Source organism: Oryctolagus cuniculus, chromosome 6 (assembly GCF_051225735.1).
Source record: "Oryctolagus cuniculus isolate XC-2025 breed Fujian yellow rabbit chromosome 6, ASM5122573v1, whole genome shotgun sequence".
NCBI classification, from domain to species: Eukaryota; Metazoa; Chordata; class Mammalia; order Lagomorpha; family Leporidae; genus Oryctolagus; species Oryctolagus cuniculus.
Genome location: NC_142872.1, coordinates 164,634,836 through 164,655,936, shown reverse-complemented (window position 1 = coordinate 164,655,936; position 21,101 = coordinate 164,634,836). Strand labels below are relative to the sequence as shown.

The 21,101-nt window shown below is 53.7% G+C and overlaps 1 protein-coding gene across 1 annotated transcript in view; it reads left to right on the top strand.

The window, feature by feature from the left end:
* COL22A1 (collagen type XXII alpha 1 chain) overlaps positions 1 to 21,101 on the top strand; it is a 268,939-nt gene that overhangs the window by 236,173 nt on the left and 11,665 nt on the right. The window contains exons 51-59 of the mRNA XM_051844068.3: positions 1,426 to 1,479; positions 4,621 to 4,674; positions 7,564 to 7,608; positions 8,376 to 8,429; positions 9,984 to 10,037; positions 15,024 to 15,077; positions 16,531 to 16,602; positions 18,495 to 18,530; positions 20,088 to 20,132. Of these exons, the coding sequence (XP_051700028.3) occupies positions 1,426 to 1,479; positions 4,621 to 4,674; positions 7,564 to 7,608; positions 8,376 to 8,429; positions 9,984 to 10,037; positions 15,024 to 15,077; positions 16,531 to 16,602; positions 18,495 to 18,530; positions 20,088 to 20,132 (468 nt within the window). The remainder of the gene's footprint in view (positions 1 to 1,425; positions 1,480 to 4,620; positions 4,675 to 7,563; positions 7,609 to 8,375; positions 8,430 to 9,983; positions 10,038 to 15,023; positions 15,078 to 16,530; positions 16,603 to 18,494; positions 18,531 to 20,087; positions 20,133 to 21,101) is intronic.

Here is a 21,101-nt window from a genome sequence, read left to right as displayed (position 1 = left end):
AAAAGGCAGACACAGAAAGAGGCAGAGGCATACAGACAAGTCTTCCGTCCATTGCTTCACTCCCCAAATGCCTGCAACAGCTGGAGATAGGCCAAGGAGTCTGCAACTCCATCCAGGTCTCCCATGGAGGTGATAGGAACCCAATTTAAGCTGTGAGCTATGCAGTAGCAGGAAATGAATTGGAAGTGAGTCTGAATTTGAACCCAGGCATTTGAATATGGGATGCAGGTGTCCCAAGTGCTGTCTTAACCTCCGTGTCAAACACCCAGCCTAGAGTTAAGCTGTTAATTAAAGGGAAGATCAGTACAGCCAGACCTCGACGACCCAGCAGACCTGTTGGTTTATTTGGTGTTTATACTGTGATGCGGGGAGCAATGCCCACCACGAGTCACAGGTGCACACTGAGCACTGAGGCAGTGGCCTAGAAGATCAATCAGATTAGATTCCGGCCCACCATGATGTCCCCTTCAGCCGAGGCACCGAGGTGAAGGGCTCCGGTGGAGAAAGCTGCAGGATTTCATTAGTGACTGCAGCAGCAGGGACAGCTACAGCCCCCTCTGCTCTTGCAGGCGATACCTGTTTTAATACAGTGCAAAAGGAAACCAAGGCACGGAGCCACGTGGTGACTCCGCTGGGCAGCTTCATCATCTCTCTAGGAGCGGAGGCACCAATGAGCTGGGAGTTCGAATCATGTCCCCTAGGTCCAAACAGGACCAACCTGGCTCTGTAGGACCTGGCTTCCTCTCTGCCTCTCTCGCTGCTTTCTTATCCCAGGCCCCAGTTCCAGGTGGCCCAGGATTAGAACCTAACTCATCAGTGTGATCACCACCATGTAGAACTGTCTTCTCCACCTTCAGACCCCTGGGGAGATAATAGCTCTTAGATAAACACTAGGGTTGTACGGTCTTAGATAAACACTAGGGTTGTATGGTCTTAGATAAATAAATACTAGGGTTGTATGGTCTTCCTAGGCAGCAGGTTGGCCAGTAAGGGCTGGAGGGGCAGGAATCATAGCTTAACCTCATGGGAAGAAGTTCCATACGGCCCAGACACAGCCCTGGCTGACTCCTTGTGTGTCCGTGTGCGGTGCTCAGGGCTTCCCTGCGTGTTGTCCTTTTCCTCACCTTCATCAGCACCTGTGTGCCCCTCTGCCCATCACCACGAGGCCCAGCCTCCCAAGGGGTGTTTTTAAAGCTGAGTCATGACAATAATAACACGAGCATGAGATGCACTGCTCCCACCATGTTCCAGGGACCATGGACCGCGGACAGAAAGTTATAGTCGGAATCCTGGAGGTGAGGAAAAATCCCAGGAAGTCCGCGTGGCTCTGTCTGTTGAGAAGCCCCTTAGCTGCTAGCAGTGTTGTACACCTAGCTGAAAGAGCCGTATTCATGCTTTCTCTCTCACTCGCTTGCTTGCTTGCAGGGAGAAGAAGGCAAAGAGGGCAGAGATGGAAAACCAGGTCCTCCTGGAGAGCCGGTAAGGGTCTCTGAACTTCCTAGTTTGCATGCCAAATCCAAAGAGCTCAGTGATGAAGACTCTGAGCCGAGGAGCTTCTGTGAACCAGGTGTGAGGACAGCTACTTCCCGTGCATTACTCCGACTCCATTCACTTCTCCCAGCAACACTGCTGCATAAATACATGTACTGTCCCCATCTCACTGCAGAAGGATGTGGTGAGCCCAAAGCCACGAGCTGGGGAGGTGACAGGATGGGAACCTGTGCCCAAGGCTCCTGGCCACATCTCCACCTGTCTTCCTGCAGCCTCAATCCTGTCAGTGAGGGAGGGATGCCAGGGCAGCTGAGCCTGGCCCGGGGTAGACATCTGAGACCCATTGGAAAGGGGTGCCGAGTTTGCCCTTGTTCTTTTAACTCTGGCATGGAGTTGTTTGTGTGTTTGTCTCTCTCCTCCTCTATGTCAGCTGCCCAAGGACAGGAGGCTCGTGAGGATGCTGCTGTGTGTGCAGCAGCTGTCGGGAGTGTGTGGCAGGGTGGTGGTGGGCTGGCTGTGGCCACAGCTGCTCTCCCTGAACTTGGCCAGGCCCCCTTGCCTGGGGTCATGGCTGCACGGTGAGGATGGTTCTGCAATTTGCAGCAGCACTTTCGTCTTCCACAAATTCCCTGACGGCCACCACACCTGCTGGACTGTGAGTGTAGTGTCACTGGTTTAGACAGGGGGAGTCTCCCAATGTCCATCCTGCGGAATAGGAGGTAGCTGTGAGGAAGGCCGAGAGCATTCCCTGGGGACTGATATGCGACCACTCCAGGACACATTAAGACACAGAGGTGCTGAGCAGCATGTATGGACTGCACCGTTTTGCATGCAAACAGGCAGATGTGTGCTTTGTTCCAGTGTTTGTATCAAAGTGGTTTCCACCCACAGGAGGAAGCTTAGCAGCAGACTGGCCATAGGAATGGGAGAGCAGCTTTGTACTTTATCGGGTTTTTGCCTTATTGCCATCTTTTAAAGTTCTGGAGACATCCCTATGCAGGACTTATTGATAAGATTAAATGCAAAATACAAATCATTCTTAAAATATCTAATGCCAAAAATCACATGAACAATAGCACCTACAAACTCTGCATGCGGGCTCTGCTGCTTTCCCGGATTTGGGACCTGGAGCGAGTTGGAGGGCACCCCAGAGCCTCAGCCCTGTTCTCTGTGTACTTGGCCAAGTGGTTGTCGAATCTGAGGAGGTGAAACCTTTGCTTGCTGCATCAGGCTTATCTAACTGTTAATTATTCTGCAAGTGCCTTTTTCCAACTGCCCTACTTTTAACTCCCGATGAGGTCGCAACTGCAGAGGGCTTGGAGCCACTAAGTGGAATTACATAAAAGTTTCTGTAGCGAGGTTTATGTTCCATTTAATTTGTTTGGTCATCAACTATTATGACTCACTCAGAATATTGCGCAACTTGCCGGAAGCACCTTCTTGATGATTTTACGCTGGTTGCCAGATGCTGAACACAAAACCCACTGCAGAGTGGGAAGGGTGAGCTTTCAGCCGTGAGCAAGTGGGGGGCTCTTTCTCTCTGACTGAAGGCGGACACCAGCCGGGCTGCCTGGTGGGCACCAACTCAGGAAGAGGTGGAAGCACACCCAGTGCCTTTGGGGCTGACAGCTGCTGCGTGTGTATCAAGGGGCTCTGAGTCAGTCCTTCCGCTTCCCGTTGTGCTCCCTAGAAAACTCCCGTCAGGTCCCACTGTGTCTCCCACTGTGGAAACCAAGGCAGAGAGAGAGGCTCATTGCTTGTCCAGGGTCACCGCACCGCTGGTGACCACAGTGTCCAGGCTCATGCCTCAGCGGTGACCCCAGAGCTCAGAGCTACCCCGAGAGGCTGGCGTTTAGGTGCAGGACAGCTGAGGCCGAGGGAGTTGGTGTCACCTGTGTGTTTAATGAGTACCCATTCCAGACTAGACCTGCACTAATAGAAGACGTGGGCTGTTTCGGGTAATCAGTGGAGGAGGCAGGGCTGTCTCTCCTGGAGCCACTCCCACACCCATTCCCTGCACCCCCAACAAGGGGCCTGAGGTGTCCTTTCCAGTTACCCAGTTGGTTCATTCTGAAATGTCGTTGTGCAGCTGTCCTGAAGTTTAGTCACTGAGCTGTTTGGGAGGAAACTGGCACAGGAATGGGTAGAATCGGGGATCCCCTAAGATCTGCAGAAGGATCTGGATGTGGGTGGAGTATTTTGGAGTTGATCCCATGAAGCTCTGAGGAAGTAGACCAGGGAAAGACAGGAAGTTCTGACAGGGCTGCAAGTGGAGACTCCGGGGCAGCTGGGGTCCCCCTTAGAATCTGTGAGGCCTGCACCTGGAACCCCCCCCATCCCCATTGGAGCCAGGCTGGGCTGTGCCCCTCCATGACTTGCACCTAGGAGGGAGGGTTCTCCTGAATTTACAGAAGACGATAGGCAGAGCCGGGCAGGGAAGTGATGCCCAGGAATGGAGTGGGATGGATCATTTGAAGCACAAGGTGTATGGCAGTGGCCAAGTCCCCTGGATAAAGAACGCCACCTGAGCAGCACACACTGGCACTTCACCTGCTCCCGCACTTCCCACCCACCTCTGACCACCGAGGCTCTCATTGGCTGTCACGCTCCGACTCTGCCCAGGATGGTGCCAAGCAATGTGAACCCCAGCCCTCCCTGCTGGCAGGTGCAGCTGCTGGTATGAAAAGAGCATCCCCCTGGGTGCGGCAGACGGCCGAGATTCTGTTTGACTCAGTCCTTTAATAACTCAAAATATGACTTCTTTGATCCTCAGCGCCGCCATGGGTAAGGTGTGGCGGGTAAAAGCCGCCATGGAGGGTTTCCGTGAGCAGGGACAAAGTCGTTCATAACCAAGGTGGCCGGTGAATTCTTCATCCAGACCAGAGCACTTCTCAGAGAAAGGGTGAATGATGAATAATTAATCTGGAGGTGAAGCCTGTGTAACCTGCACCACCACAGGAAAAGCAGGAACACAGCAGGCCTGGACCCAGGAAAGAGAGATTGGGGCGAAGAAAGCAGAGCGAGGGGCAGGGTGCCCCGAGGCGGGCTGGTGGGATATAATGAGAACTGTGGGCAGCCAGGATGGGGAAGGGCTTTCACTGTTCAACTCCCTCTCTTCCTTACTCGCAGGGCAAAGCTGGAGAGCCGGGTCTGCCAGGACCAGAGGGTGCCCGAGGGCCGCCTGTAAGTGCAGAACCCGTGTCGTCCACGCAACAGGGCCACCAGGATCATGCTGTGGGGGCGGAGTTGCCTGGCACTGCCTGGCCCAGGGGTGCTGGGAGCCCCTGTCCTCCAGGGCTGCTTCTGTGGAATCCACTTTGTCCCGTGCCACGGCTGAACCGCATGCCTTCCCAAGCTCAAACATTGCTCCGAGCTCCGAGAGTTCCTTGTTCTTGCCCCGTGTGTTATGATTGCAATGAGAGAATAAGAGCATCCAGAGTTGAGAATTCATTTTACTTTTGCACATTTTTCAGAGCTGAAGTTTTTTTCCCCCAGTTGTAAGAGTAAACCATTTTTATTGCATAACAATGATGGCAGTAATAATAAAGGGAGAATCACATGGTATAAAGAAGAAAACAGTTGCTCCTCGTTCTACAGAGGCAAAGCTGCAATATTCTGCCATATTTTTCTAGTGTTTTCTTATATATAAATTCTAGCATCTATATATTTAAATGTTTCTAGGTGTTATAGACATACACAAATGCCCTTTTCTGTAAAAATGAACTCTGTCTTTTCAGATTATTATTGTTTCTTGCTAAATGTTCTACTTCTTTGTAATTTCACAAGTGTTTATATAATTCCTTATATTGTTTTTTTGGAAAATAATAGATGTTTCATGAAAATCCGATTATCTGGCAGGAGGTAGCTGATGAAAATGCTAGTTCTATTTCCTTAATGTCATTTTTCTTTAAGAAAAATCAATAACTCATGTTCAAGAGGAGGATATAAAACACAAAAATCAATTTTGTTTTTACCTAAATTCCCTTGCATTTTACCTAACAGCACTAGAAAAAAACCTGAGAATGCAAAATATTACCCTCCATAGGAAGTAAAGCATAGAATTAGTGATCGATTTTGAAAACTTATTTGAAAGGTGGGGAAAGAAAGAGGAGAGACGGAGCTGTCACCCACTGAGGCCACCCCCTGAAATGCCCACAATAGCTAGGACTGGGGCAGCCCAAAGCCAACACCAGGAACCAGGAGCTTAATTCACGTCTCCCACGTGGGTGGCAGGGATCCAGGTACATCATCTGCTACCTCTCAGGATACATTAGCAGGAAGCTGGAATCAGACGTGGAGCCAGGACGTGACCTAGATACTCTGTGATGGGATGCCGGCATCCTAACTTGTACCACGCACAGCTCCCATGAACCACTTTTAAAATACTGTTCCTGGTTTACTGGAGAGAGAAGGCATTCCTTTCAGCCACAGAGACCCGTTTGCTGGTACCTGCTTGGGGGCAGGGCCCTTCTCTGGACCTGGGATTGGATTGGCAGGAAGGTATGAAGGTTAGAGACCCAAATGGAAAATGATGACACAGTCGCCCTGGCTGGCATCCCATGAGTCAGAGCAAAGCTTCCAAGAATGGCCTCGACTCCAAAGAAAACCTCTCTGCTTCTTCTGTGAGATGGAGGTCACAATAGCTCCTACACCTGAGAGCTGGCGTCTGTCCTGAACAGGTGACACAGCACCCAGAACTTCTGCCCAGAGCCTGGGGCACTCAGTGGGCACTTTTGTTATGAGTACTGGGGAGGGGAGCCCACCAGGGCCCCTGCCTCAGGGCTGGCTGGACCTGGGATAATGGTGCCCTGGAGGACGATGCTGGGATGCAGGGAGTCCCCAGCCCTCTCCAGGGACATGGATCAGCCCCTGCTGTGAGCAGCTGGATGGTGCTGTGCCCCTCTCGCTCAGTCCTGGCTACAGCCATGCAGAAGTGGGGGGGGTCCACTCTCACAGACCAGTGTGGAAGGCAAGGAGTAAGGCACCAAGGATCCACAGCTCGGACACGGCAGCCCTGGCTCAGCCCAGTTCCCGCAGACGTGAGGGCGTCTGAAGCCCCTGCCCAGCGATGGACGCTGCCCTGCTGTGCATCTGGGCGTCTCATCCTCCTCATTGTGCCGATGAGGATGCTGACCCTCCAGGGCCAAAGAGCTGCCTGCAGCGGAGGTTGCATCTGGATCTAAGTCTGAGACGGCCTCGTCCTCACCCTCCCGTGTCACTCCCAGGCCTGCTCCCTGCTGACCCCTCCCTACAAGCCAGGAAAGTGTACCCAATTACAAGCCATGGGGCTAAGAGAGGACAGCAGAGATGGATGAATTCACAGCCTTGGGCCTGGCTGGGGTCCGAAGCCTCCCTGGCCCAGGCTCCCGATTCCCTTGTTCCCTGCACCATGCTGCTGTTCCGGCACTGTGGTGCTGGGCCTCCAGCCTCACCTTAGAGGCCGGGTGAGGCCATGCTGGGAGAAGCCACCCGAGCAGCAATACGATGGACCTGGGCGAGCCCCTTGGGCTGCAGTGTTCGTCCAGCAGATTGGCACAGGCTGTTACTCTCCCAGTAGAGTCTTTATTTACTTTCTGAGCTCAGGAAAGCAAGTTGGATCACAAGGCTGGGGAAGAACTTGGAGGAGCCAGCCAGGTGACAGTTGGTCTTGGTCCCCAGGGGCTGTTTGAGGACAAACTGCTGCCTCCCAGGCTTGAGCGTGATGGTGGACAGGAGATGGCACTGTGCTGTTCAGCCAGCTGTGTCCAAACCGTGGCTCTGCCGTTTACCTCCTGTGTGAACGGCCTGAGCCCCAAAGTTCTGTCTGTAAAGTGGGGCTTCGTGACATTGAGCTGAGAGCACATGTGGAAGACGCAGCACAACCACAAAGTGTCTGCTCCTACCGTTATCACCTTTCTTCCCATATGTGCCTGGCAGAGTCAGGCTCAGCTTGCTGTGGCTGGCAGCAAACACAGCAAAGCCAGGAGTCATCAAGCAATCAGTGTATGGGTTGGGGTGGGGGATGCAGCAGGACCCCCTTCCCCTGAGCCCTGGCCTGCTGTGCAATGCACTGACTTCATCCTCTTCCTCCAGGGCTTCAAGGGACACACGGGCGATTCGGGTGCACCTGGTCCCAGGGTAAGTGCACATCTGGCCTCGGAGGTCAACCCTGGTGATTCAGCCTATGCTTGCTGGACAGAGGACTCCCAGGGCACAGGTGGGGCAGTTTTTGTTACCCGAGAGGGGACAGTGAACACACAGGCATAGATGGCACCATCAACCCCAGTCACACTCCAGTTCCTCTAGGAAGCTTCTTAGGAGGCTAGACATCGATGTCTAATTGGTCTAATTGTTGGCCAAATCAGTGTGGACTCTGATGTCCCCATCAGCTGTGCCAGGCCCTGGGAGGCCAGGACTACTGTTAGGCTGATTTCACAGAGGGGAAGCCAGAGGATGTGAGAACTTTTCTCCAGGTCCTTGCATTTGTAAGTGGAAGACATCAGCTTTAACCCAGATGGAAAACACTGGGGCCCATTTTCTAACCGCTTGACTTGACCTCAGGGTGAACGGCTCAGCACAATGTATGTTCTAGACAACCAGGACATGGCTGAGGTGTGGAAAAGGCCCAGGGCCCTGTGGATAAGGAGGTGGAGTGGTTGGCCCAACACTTGGCTGCTGTTCTTTCCTGCCTACGCTGCCCACACAGGCACAGCATGGCCCAGAGATGGCCTTGAGTGCACACAGACCCCAGCTCAGAGCCAGCCAGGGCTCCGTGGCAGAGGCTGCTCTGCCCTCTGGGGGTTGCTTTCTGGTGGGTGGTACCCTGGATCCCTCCAGTGCCCAGACCCCCAGGTGCCTCCGTGGCCAAGGCAGCCCCTCTCCTAACAGCAGCTTTCTGTTTGCAGGGCGAGCCTGGTGCCATGGGACCCCCTGGCCAGGAGGGGCTACCAGGAAAAGATGTAAGTGTGGGAGCCTGGGGCCTGGGTAGACTTCGGGGTCTCGGGAGTCGCCCAGAAACTGTACCATAGGGGTTGGTGGCAACACCAAGAGGAGCACACACAGGGACAGCACAGAATGGCTTTCTGCCTGGGGTCAGTGTCTGGACCCTGCAGTGGTCAGGAGGCTTTTCTATCTCAACCATGATTTGCTGGGATCGGGCCTTAGCAGACTTGAGAGGCCGGTGTCCCTCCTGGGTCATTTCTCCACCTTCTCAGTGCCGAAATCAATCACGCACCCACCGCCACCCCTGCTTCGTGACATTGCACTTCATACAGTTCCTACAGCTCCTGCTCTTGTTTGTCTTGGGACCTAGATGGGGCAAGTAGAGTTCTTAGCCCTACTGTGCAGATCCAGAGATGTTAAGAACTTGCACGTGGTCACACAGGGAGTCAATCTCCCAGATGTGCCGGCTCCTGGAGAACCAGCTTGGAGTGGTGTCCTGCAGGGATGCCCATCATGTGAGGCTGCAGCTTGGCCTCCTGGGTGTGTGCTCCTGGTCTACAACTTGGGCACTAGGGGCCTGAGGTCCCACATGGCCCTCTGCCCAGTCTTTGTATCTGTCAGGAGTGGCCTGCTGGACACTTGCGAGGTGGGTTTCTCCCTGGTGACTCTTGATACAGCCAGAGCACATTGGCTTTTGCAGGATCTGCTCTCCCTGCTGGGAGGGATCACGAGAGAAATCCTGTCTCGTCCACATGTGTCTTTTTAGCATTGATTCTGTTTTAGAAACCAATCCTGAGTGTGGAGCGTCCCCCTGTCCCCACGGCTAAATGCAGAGCCCATCCCCAGCATAGCCCCAAAGACCCCTCCCGCTGCTGAAGGGCAGTGTGAAGATCCTGGTGGAGCCTGCTGCCCTCACTCCACTTTGTGATGTCAGGAGCCCCCCGGCAGAGTGGGGCTGAGTCAGCTCCCCAGCAGCCAGCGTCCAGCCTGGATGCAGGATGATGGACGATGCTCTCTTGCCCACCTTCTCTGCCTTCTGATGCTTTTCATTTTAAAAATCCATTTTTGAGCATGTTTTCCAGCCCACTGGTTGTCGAAGCATGTCCCAGCTTCTGTTTGTTCACCCATTCCATGGTCGGGCCCAACCTATTCCGTGAGTGTTCCAGAAAGACTGTGCAAACTGGAGGGTGTTGTGCACTGTGGCACGTGACGACTCAGGCCAGTGCAGCTCTGGGGTACTGGCCAGAGAGTCGGAAGAAGCATCTCTCTTCAAGAGCGCGTCTCTTCTCTGGTCGCTTCTCTCGGTTCCACATGGAGCTGCCAGGGGTCCCTGCGAATCTGGGCAGAATGTGCATAAGCCAGCAAATAAATGCAGGGGTGCAAAACCAGAGCTTCCGGGAACTTCCTCAGCTCCCGAAAGGAGTTTGCCTGGATTCAGGACAGCTGACAATTCACTTTGAAAGTTTTACGGTCCATTTTCCTCTCTTTCGGGTCATGTGGTGAAATTTGGTACATGTTAGAAGCTGTGCCCATGACCGTGTTATCACACTGCCCCTCTCTGTCTGTTCCAGGGTGATACTGGACCCATTGGGCCACAGGGTCCCCAAGGACTGAGAGGCCTACCGGTGAGTTTTGCTCAGAGACTGATTCTCTGGGGCTTTTTCCACGGTGATGCGGGGTTGGTCTGCCTGGCTCAGCCATCTGCATTGTTAAAGAATGGCACTTTGTCCTCCTGGTCAGCAAAGGGCCACCACTGCCAGGCTGTCCCCTGGGGCCATCCACTTGCAATCTAGACATTGTCACCCAGCAGGGCCTGGAGGACCTCCTCGTGGGGCCTGCTCTGGCTTTGGGCCATGCAAAGGGCTGGTCCTGGCTCTGCGCAGCAGTGTCCCAGGTCCACCGAGACAACAGCCAGAGATGAAGTGGCCTGAATGGCAGGAGTGTGGATGAAGCTGTCAGCAGAGCTGCTGCCTTCTGAGGCTGCCAGGGAGACTGCCCTGTGTGCTCCCCAGCTCCCGGGGCTGCAGGCCAGCCTTGGCCTGTATCTGCCTTCACCTGCACATGGTGTCTCCCTGGGTTCATTTCTGTCCCTAAGTGTCCCACCCCTTGTAATAAGGATACCAGCTTTGTTGAGTTAGGGCCCACCCTGCTGCTGTATGAGCTCATCTTAGCTGATTGCATCTATAAAGACCCCATTTCCAAATAAGGTCCCATTCTTTAAGTCATTTATTTGAAAGGGGTATGTGGGGGTGGAGAGAGAGAGAAGGATAATCTTTCATCTGCTGGTTCACTCCCCAAATGGCCACAGTGGCAGGGGATAGGCCAAGCCAAAGCCAGGAGCCAGGAACTCCATCAGGTCTCCCTACATGGGAGGCAGGGACCCAAGCACTTGGGTCATTTTCCTTTGCTTTTTCACATGCATTAGCAGGGAAATAGCCAATAAGGCCCCAGTCTGTGGCAATGCACGTTACGATTTCAATGTATGGATATTGAAGGGGACACGAGTCAACTCCTGACACTCTGTGTAGTTGACAAATATTCTGGATATTATCCTTGCCTGTTCATGTACCTAGGAAACTCCTTCTAAGAGCAGCCCGAGAGAGGTGGACGATAGGCATTAAGGTGCCTAGAGCGTAGGGGAAAGCAGGTGTGGCCTGGCTTAATCCCAGAGCCCGCTGCTGAGAGGCTGCTGTGTCTAGCATCCCGAACGTGGTCCACACTGGTGGTAGAAGGGGCCACACAGAACTGAATGTACAACACCGTAAGAAAAATTTCCTCCTCACCACCACCCCATCCCACACTGCAGAGCGTATCACTGTTAACATTTTATGCACCTTTTAGAATGTTCCAGAACACCTGCAAGGCTATAAACAGAATAGATACTTTTACTCAGCACTTTACCAGTTGCAACTGGCATATCTGGTATGGTTTTGTATATGCTTGTGTCTATTTTTTTCTGAATGAGTAGTAGAACAAACAGGTGCATAAGCCCTAGATACATTGTCCTCACAAGTCAAGGCTACACAGCCAGTAAGAGTTGTAGGAGGGATTCGAACCCAGGACACTGGGACCCTACATAAGGCGTTTGCCAGCCCACACTGGGCACTGCCATGTGCCCTGTGGAGGCAGGCCACATGAATTGAATGCCACACCTTTTCAACCTCATCAGGTGAAGCCACATTATCCCCATAAAACTGCCCCACCCCCACCACTCAAGAGCACTAACACCCAGGCTAGGCTTCCTGGGGCCGGCATTCTCAGGGGGTGCAGGAGCTGGTTCTTAGGGTGTTGAAAGGTGCCGCTCATGGTACACTGACACGAACGTATGTGTATGGTTTGACAGCAGTGTTAGAATCACCCAGTGATTAGCATAAAGTGTCTAAAACATCAACTAAGAAAGGATTGGTGCCGAGAGTGGGGGACCCTGTGTAGAGTGGCAGGGGCTGGGCCCTCCTGCTCTGCTGTGGGGCTTCGACAACCCACCTTGGAGTAAGCCCTGTGGCTTTGGTGCCTGACTGTCCTCAGCCATCCTGGGAGCTGGGGGAGTTTCTTCACCTCTCCTGGTTAGCAGGTGGAAGGATACAGTTGGTAGCACAGTAGGAGAACAGTGGCTGACAACACTTAATTGTCTATTTCAAATTAGCTAGCAGGGAGGTTTTTGAATGTTCTCAACACAAAGAAATGGGAAATGCCTGCAGTGATAGATATATTGATTAGCCCGATCTAATCACCACACGGTTATTGAAATGACACAGTACTGTACCCATCAATATGTGCAATAGCATGTACAATGTAATTACAATGTCAATTAAAAATAGAAGTGGGTGGGCATTTGACTAGAGGTTAAGGTGCCCAGTGAGAAGTTCAAATCCCAGAGCGGAGTACCCAGATTTTATATCATGTCTCCGCTCCTGCCACCCATGTGGGAGACCTGCATTGAGTTTCCATCTCCTGCCCTGCCCAGTGTGGGCCACTATAGGCATTTGGGGAGTAAATCAGTAGATGGAAGCTCACCCTTTCCCTCTGCCTCTCGAACAGTTTTAAAAATTTAAATACATTTTCAAAATCAACAGTCACACAGAGGTAGGAATAGTGAACGTGGAGATCCTCTCATAGCCGGTGGGCTCAAACAGTTGGGGACTATTGGCTGCATTTGTATAACTGATACATTGTGTTCTCTCCAAATCCTGAGAGCCAGGTGCTGGGGTTGTGTGTATTTCCAGAGGAGACATGGAACCACACAGCAAGGAAGTAGCAGAGCTGGGCTTGGACTCTAGTGGGCTGGCTCGAGTCTGCAGCTAAAGCACCTGCCCTGGGCCTGTGTGTGTCAGATTTCCTTGCCAAGAAGGCCATCTGGAAACAAGCAGCTTAGGGCTACGGAGCTCTGTCCAATTGGGCAGGGGGCTGTGGCCTGTGTACCTGAGCCACACAGAAACCAAAGGGCTCGAAGATTGGGGCAGGAAGAGCAGCTCCATGGCCGGGGAAGGCACCGGGTCCCAGCCTCAGTAGTGGCCTGAGCCGCCCACCTGCTGCAGTCTGTTTTGGTGCCATGTGCCACTGTGTCCTGGCCTCTCTGCTCCCTACAAATACAGGAGCAGAGGAGGAGGAGAGATGCGATTTCCATAGGGATGTGCCCAAGTGTGTATTTTTAGAGGGACACAGATGGGTGGGTGGGCGGAGCGAAGCAGTACTCCCTGCAAGGCTGAACATGGGAGGCGGTTGACGAAGACCAGCGCGCTGCTCCCATGCAGCCCTTGGTTGTCCCACAGCCCCAGGCTGGTCCTGCATGCTCTGTGCGCCCGTTTCCTCTTCTGTGACATGGATAAAGACATGTACCCTGCACGGCTCCCGGGAGGATCTGGCGAGATGAGGCCCCAGGAATCACCTGCGGTCACACAGGCACTTTGTAGGTGCCAGACAGCCTTTTTTTTTTTTTAAATCACTCACCCCTAGTCACATCCTTGGTGAGGGGCAGAGCAGGAGAGGGTGGGCTGAGTGCTGTGTAAGTTCAGATCTTGGCTCTCCCACCTCCCTCCTCTCAGGCAGGTTGCTTATTTGGCATTGCTCCATTTCAGCTTCCTCATTTAAAAAATGCTGCTGATGCTTGCATGTCATGAGAGCAGCGAGGGATTAAATGCAGGAGACACCCTTCAACAAGGGGCAGGAAGCTCCGATCTTGCTCAGCTACTCCTGACCGGAGCCGGCGCTCCACACACTCCGCAGATCGGGCAGGGTGAATGCAGAGGGCCGAGGATACGCCAGAGCATCCAGAGGAGACGAGAGCCCCCGTGTGCCTGGATGCCGGGGGTGTGAAGAGAAGAGCAAGGCACGGGCCCTGCCTTTAGGTTACTCTTGGCAGGAAAGAATCCGGTGAAGGCTCAGTACCCATGGGAACATGGGGGCTCATCCTGGGGAAGTGTCATGTGAATTTTAGGCTCAGTAGGAATCAGACTGATCCTGAAAGGCAGTACGTTAGGTGCATCTCGAAGTTTTCTGATTATTACTTCAAGGATCTTACTGGGTAAATGCAATTGTCAGAACTATGGATGGGGCCTGCTCTGTGGCATAGTGGGTAAAGCCACCGCCTGCAGTGCTGGCATCCCATATGGGCGCTGGTTTGAATCCTGGCTGCTCCACTTCCGATCAAGCTCTCTGCTATGGCTTGGGAAAGCAGTAGAAGACGGCCCAAGTCCTTGGGCCCCTGCACCCTTGTGGGAAACCCGGAAGAAGCTCCTGGCTTCAGATCGGGGCAGCTCCAGCTGTTGCAGCCATCTGGGGAGTAAACCAGCAGATGGAGGACCTCTCTCTCTCTTTTTGCCTCTCCTTCTCTCTGTGTAACTCTGACTTCCAAGTAAATAAATAAATCTTAAAACTATGAATGAACCCAAAACACTCAGAGGATGTTAGGATCAGGAGCGTCAACCCCAGATTGGGAGTGAACGGAACTTCTCTGTAACTCTAGCTCTGCACAGGCTGCTTTGCTTCTCTGTGCCTCGGCGATTTCATTTACTACATAGGGAAGTGGCAGTGCCCCTAGTGAGGGGGCACAGGGAGAGAAGCAGGGGACTTGCTTCCCAAGCCGAGAAGGCAGCCATGACTGAGCCATCGGTGTAGGTTGGGTTATGTTAGATACTTGTTCCCTCACCCAGCACTGGAGTTGAAAGGTGAGTGAATGAATGGATGAATGAATGAATGTAGTCATGATTGCCTACTGTGTCATGGAAACCAGTCCCTGGTCCAGGCATTTTTAGGGCTGTGGACTCATTTAATTCCCTAACAATGTTATGAATACTATTACGATCAAGTATTACAAGTGCCTTCTACAAGTTGAGAAACATCCTGAGATGCAGTGGTTTGCCCAGCGTCACACTGGCATGAGCAACAGACTCTGCGTGATGCCAGGCCTGCCACGGCCGGGAAGCTCCTTGTTCTGCTCTCCTGCCCTGCAGTGCCCCGACAGGGAGTCCCGCCCTGCAGTGCCATGACAGGGAGTCCCGCCCTGCAGTGCCCCGGCAGGGAGTCCCGCCCTGCAGTGCCATGACAGGGAGTCCTGCCCTGCAGTGCCCTGCAAGGAGTCCTGGCTGAATTCCCATTTCTGTTTCTTCCTCCAGGGTAAGAATGGATCGCCTGGCTCTCCAGGAGACCCCGGCCCTCCAGGAAGCCCTGTAAGTGTCCGGGGCTGTGGTGATGTCATCAGGGCAGGCCCAGGCCGAGCACGGAGGCTGGCAGCACAAGCTGTCTGGCCTGTCCCTGGAGGTATTGAGTGGGATAAACGGGCGGAAGGCAAGAGGATCCAGGGAGCCACCTCCCCTGAAGGCTTAAAGCACTCGTTATGCCCTGGGCACTCTTTTCTGTCAGAGCTGAAACAAACCTGTAATACCAGGCTACTTCAAAAAGTTCATGGAAAAATAAAAGCATGGGCTTATTTTGGTGCAACACCAATGTTGAAATTGTACTTTTTCACAAATTCGTTTTCAAATATTATGAAAACATTTTGCACCAAGGAAAGCTCATTCTTTTAATTCCAGTTTCCATGAACTTTCTGAAGTCCCCTCCGAAGGCTGCACAGTAGGAGTCGGATGTGTTGCAGGGTGGGAGGACAGGGTCAGGCAGAGCAGCCGTGCCCACCTGAGATGACAGGCCAGGTGTGAAACCAGAGACAGACGTGGGGTCAGGGGTGAGGACAGCAAGCAGCATCAGTGGTCAGTGACAGAAGGGGGTGCTATGATGGCAGCAGTGCCCTGGTCACTGGAGAGAGGATTGGGGGTTTGGGGTTCAGGCTTGGCTGATAGCAGATGCGGTGAGGAAGAGGACTCTTTTGAGTTCCAGGGTTGAACGGGGCAAAGCCTGGCCACTAATCTGCATCCCCCAGCCCAGACTTCTCATCATTCCAGTTGCTAGGAGTGTGGTTCTTTTCAGAAGGCCATCTGCAAGGGGTGCTGAGTTAGCCACAATTGCACTGGGCCTACCCATTCTGGTTGGTGAACTTGGCATTGGGAAAAGCAAGGTGGCCAGCTCACCCCAGTTGGGAAAACCAAAGTTCCAGGGACATGGGCCCTTGGTTATCCTCATGGAGACCATTTCCCTCTGTGTTAAGGACCTCACTATCCAAAGAGCCATGACGTGGGGTGTAGCTGCTGATGAGACAGAGCAGGTGGGGTGGGATTGATCCATGAGGCTGCATCCAGTACTCAGTACACCACTGGCCCCAGAAGAGCTGGCCCGCCCATGGTGGCTTCCCAGGAAGATTCCCAAAGAGTGACCCTACCCAGCATGAGCCTTGGCAGCCTTGGGGGAGGAAGTGCCCATCTCAGTTTTGAAGGAACCATAGTTTGTAGAAAACAGAGTTAAAAGGTAAGTTTATTTTGGTGCAAAACTTTAAAATCCACTAGTTTTTTCATAATATGCATTTTTCATAACTTGTTGAAGCTCAGGACATGGCCAGTCTTCCTCCCTTGCCCACAGCAGTGCTGTCGGGTCATTCCTCTCCCTGATGGGAGAGGGGTCTTGTGTTCCTCTGTTCTGTGACCATGTCGGGCCTCTGGAGCTCAGAGTGGTCAGAGTTATGAATCTGCCTGTTGACACTTGACAGACTAATTCCCTGTTTTCCCTTCACAGGGCCAGAAAGGAAGCAAAGGAGAAAACGGAAGCCCGGGCCTTCCTGGCTTCCTGGGTCCCCGTGGGCCTCCAGTAAGGAGAACAGCAGGGCTGGGGCAGGGGGCAGGGGGCGGGATGGGGGAACATGAGGTCTGGCCCCAGGTGTAGCTTGCACATGCGGCACCTCCTCTGCCACCTCCCATGTCCTCGGGTCCACTGGCATGGGAGATAATGATCTGGTGTGGGGTTGAAGTGCATCACGATTTAGGACACAGAGGGAGGCTCAGAGGTTGCACCTGTGTGAGGTGCGCAGCCCCAGCCATGAGGCCTTAGGAAAGTCTGTAACTCTGTGCCTTGGCTGCCTCCTTACTCAGGGGTAACAGCAGGATGTGCCTCGGAGGCCTCAGTGAGACAGTTCAAATAAAGGGAGGCACAGTGGTGCCGGCCCATGGCAGGTGCCAGCGGACCCGATTGATTGTGATGGTGTTTGTGGTGGGATGGTAGTGACGAGGATCCTAGGTCTCCAAGGGCCCTTGGCAATCGCTTTAAAGGCAAGCAAGTCTGGGCTATACGGTGGGAACCTGAAGGTGGTCTATTCGAGGCCACCTGGGAAATTTGCCCTCCAGCTGGTACCCGAGTCTGGGTCTCCTGGCTTGAAGACTTGAGGCAGAGAGAAGCCCTGGGGAGAGCTGTGCTGGACCGGGAGTAGACGGATGCGGAGGGATTCAGACACTTCCAAATGTAGGCCGTGATGCCTTCTGCACGATCCAGCGCACACCTTCGACTGTTGACCCACGAACGAGGGCCGTCTGTAACCCCCCAGGGAGAAGAGCTCACCCTTGTTCCCATCTGGCCCCTGCCAGTGGAATTCTGACCCCTCCGGGTACCTCCACTGCCAGCCAAGGCCATCCCATGCCAGGCGGTAGCCCCTTCTTCACTACTCTAACATGCTGCCCTAGCTTGCACGACTCTCTCCAGCCGTCTTTGCTTGGGTATATGCGCTCGGTTGCTCCCCTATAAAGGCCAAAGTCTTGGGGCAGGTATTTGGCTCGGCAGTTCAGATGCCCACACCCCACACCAGAGTCTCTGGGTCTGGTCTGACTCTAGCTTCCTGGAAGGGCAGAATGGTTCAGGTACGTGGGTCCCTGTCACTCATATTGGAGACTAGGATTGAGTTCCTGGTTCCTGGCTTCAGCCTCTAGCCCGGGGTGGTTTTAAGCATTTGGAGTAAAGCATTAGATGGGAGATATCCCTTTCTTTCTTTGTATAGCTGTCCTGTTCCTCTACTTCTCAAATAAGTGATTTGTTTTAAAAAAGCCGAAGTCCCCTTCTCCACCCCATGGTTAACCCTGTGGCTGCCACCGAGCAGCCAGGCACCCGTTCATCTCAAGGCATTGCCAGGGTTGCTCCTCAGCTTGATAAGAGCAGCAGGGTCGTCCCGCCCTGCTACATGCCCCTTGCCATTCTGAGCACTTTACAAATGCTAATGCGTTTAAATCTCAGGGCACCGCTAGGAAGCAGACTGTTACTCCCATCTTACAGATAAAGAAACTGAGGCACACAGAGCTTAAGGAAAGAGATTGTGAGGATGTTGTCCAAGATGGAGAGTGAGAGCCAAGAGGGGGAGGAATCACAGTTTGTCCTTAGAACCCAGTGTCTCACTGGGGTCTTATTCCATACACCACAAGCCTGCGTCTCAGAGGCCTCCCTACCCCAGATGGCCACGTTGTAAAATCCACGTCATCACACCTAGCCCGCTGGCACAGAGACCAGAACCCGTGCTTCCCTTTTCCACTCTGACCATTCTGTGCCCACCTCTGTGCGGCTGGTGAGAGCGCCATGCTTGGAATGCCCGGGGTCAGCTGGCCGGTCCATTGCTGTCTGGGCTGGTCCATGGCTTGAGTGAGGATGTCGCCTGTGAGTGTGGTTCAGCTACTTACAGTGTGCAGCTGCTGCAGAGCCAATGAGTTCTCTTCTGTTCACAGGGAGAGGCGGGAGAGAAAGGAGTTCCAGGCAAGGAGGCAAGTATCACAGCTCCTCTCCCCTCACCAGCCAGCCCTTCCTGTGAGAGCTGTGAGGCCGTCTTCATGGATGGGAAACCTGTGCAGTCTCTTGGGGCCCTGGACTTGGACAGTCTTTACGTTTGCTCATTGCTCTGCCTTTGTTGTCCTGGAATATTTAATGCCTTGTAAGCGAGGAGCCCACATTTTAATTTTGCAAAGAGCCCTACAAGTTATGCAGCCAGTGCAGGCGTGCTGTGTGGATGCGTTTCTTCAGCACCAGTCCATCAACAAGCCCTGTCCACTCTGACTTCGCACCCACTGGGCGTATCACTCACTCACTGGATGGTCACTGCGTCCTCCTGCTCACTGGACCCAGGGTGCATCGACCCCACATGTTGTGGTTGGGCTGCTGCCTGCTAAAATTTGCTCAGATTTTCCACTGCATAGAGAATAAAGCCCAGGCACAGTAGCCTCCGAGGTCTTCCCTTTTCTGACCCGTGTGAAGGGGCCAACGTATGTTTCTGGGGCCAGAGGACAGCCTCGGCCAAGTCCACAGAGCTCCGGAGTTGTTCCATCTCATGAGTGAACATAGGCTCGTCCATCCAGGAGAGAGGACATGAGCTCCTGGGCTGAACTTGCTCCCCCAGCGTCAAGCCCTGCAGTGCTGTCTTTTGAACACCTGCCCCATGCAGAGCAGCATGGGGGCACAGTGGGAAGCGGGGAGTCCACAGACCGTGCTTTCCAAGTGCTCATAGTCCAAGGGGAAAGCAGGCACATCCTGCCACCACATGTCGGGGAAGAAGTGTCAGCTGGCAGGGGAGTGACCATGTCTGTGGACAGGCCAAAGCTTTGCAGAGCAGGTGGAGAGGGGCTGGGGCAGAGAGGGAGGAAGGAAACTTCCAGGTGGAGGGGAGGGTGGAACAGAGGCCAGGAGGGTGGGTGGCGTCTCAGTAGCGGGCCCTACAGAGCCATTTCCCTTGTCCTGATGCAACTTCTAAGAAATGGGCTGGGAGATACTGGAGAGGTGGCTTCCAAAATGCTGGCCAGCCAGGGAAGGCTTCCCAGAAGAGAGTCCTAAGGCCAGGGGCAGTTGGTTATCTCAAGAAGTGAGGAGCATGCTACAGGCACAGGAAGGATGGTGGCCATGAGAAAGCAGAACTGTGTGCTGTCTGCTTGGGAGGTTGGGGCCCTTAAGTGACTTGCTTTGGCCGGAGTTGAGTCGAGGGCAGCAGAGGTGGTGAGAGCTTTTCAAAGCCTGATTCTCACAGGAGCCCTGAGCATGCTAAGATGCACGGGGTTTGTCCTGAGTGAGGTGGAGGCATCCAGAGGGACCCAACCATAGCCTGGTGCCCTTGGTCGAGAGTGGGCAGTGGTCAGAGGCACGGGGAGAAGAGGACGTGCACCGATCCTTCCGACATTCAGACAAACCAGAAGGGGGCTTGTAGGAAGCCCGCGTCTCCAGGATCCCTTGTCCTCAGCACACAGGCACACAGGTTGTGTCAAAGAGCTGAGGAAGGCAGCGATGCCAGTGCAGGTCGGCCTGGGGGAATGACCTCTGCCTTGGTCTCATTGCAGGGTGCCCCAGGGAAGCCGGGAGACCCAGGACCCCGAGGAGAAAGGGTATGTGAGGGTGTATGTGGAGCACATCAAATGTGACTCCTCATGGTGGCTGGGAACATTGAAACCGGTGCTTGTGCAAGGCAGGCAGTACACAGTGCATCTTGGATGGCAGCTGCTAGTCCCCGCTACCCCCCTGGAATGCCCTGAGCCCCGCAGTGCGAGGTCACCCCCACCCCGATATTGTTGTAGTCAGCCTTGTTAATTCTCTTCCTTTGGTTATTTGAAGGCGTTAAATTGTCATACTTGCAAATTCAAAGACAAGTGTTGGCGACTTTGACAGATCCCGTTCTCCCCGAGTGCGAAAGCCTGTGCTCTGCTCCCAAAGTGCCGATTTGCCGGGAGCCAGATTTGTCGCTGGAGGTGACAAGGGAACAGATTTGCCTGTAATGAGTCGCCTTGGCACCACACTCTGAAAGCCTTTCTTTACATTTCATTTCTCCAAAAATCAACAGCGGGGAAGTCTTGTTTGTGTGCAGAGGAAACAGCACGGGGTGGGGGGGGGGGGGCGGTTCCACACACTGGCTGCTGTCCTCTCTCTGTTCCACCCCCAACCCCCACCCCAGTTGTGTACCATAGTCCTGCAAAGAGGTTCTCTCAGCTTCCCTTGCAAGTTGGACAGGGAGAGAAGAGAGGGAGAGCAGACTCCCTCTCCTCTCCCAGGCTGTGTCCCTGAGTGACAGGGCCAGGCACTCATGGGAGCTGTTGCTGGGGTTTGGGCTGGGAGCCAGGGAATTCAGACCACAAATTAGACTGTCTTTCCTAATACCTAATCGATACACGGAGAGCTTCCCTCTCTCCGTTAAGTGGTTTCACGGAGCATTGCCAGGGAGCTGTTGGATTCCCCATTCCTTTGTTCTCCTGGGAGTATCTGAAATATGGGCCACATGCGCGCCCCAGAGTGCGGTGAGATGTTTAATGAGCAGAATGGCTGCAGTGCACCTGTGTGGCCAGGTCAGGGCCTCTATCCAC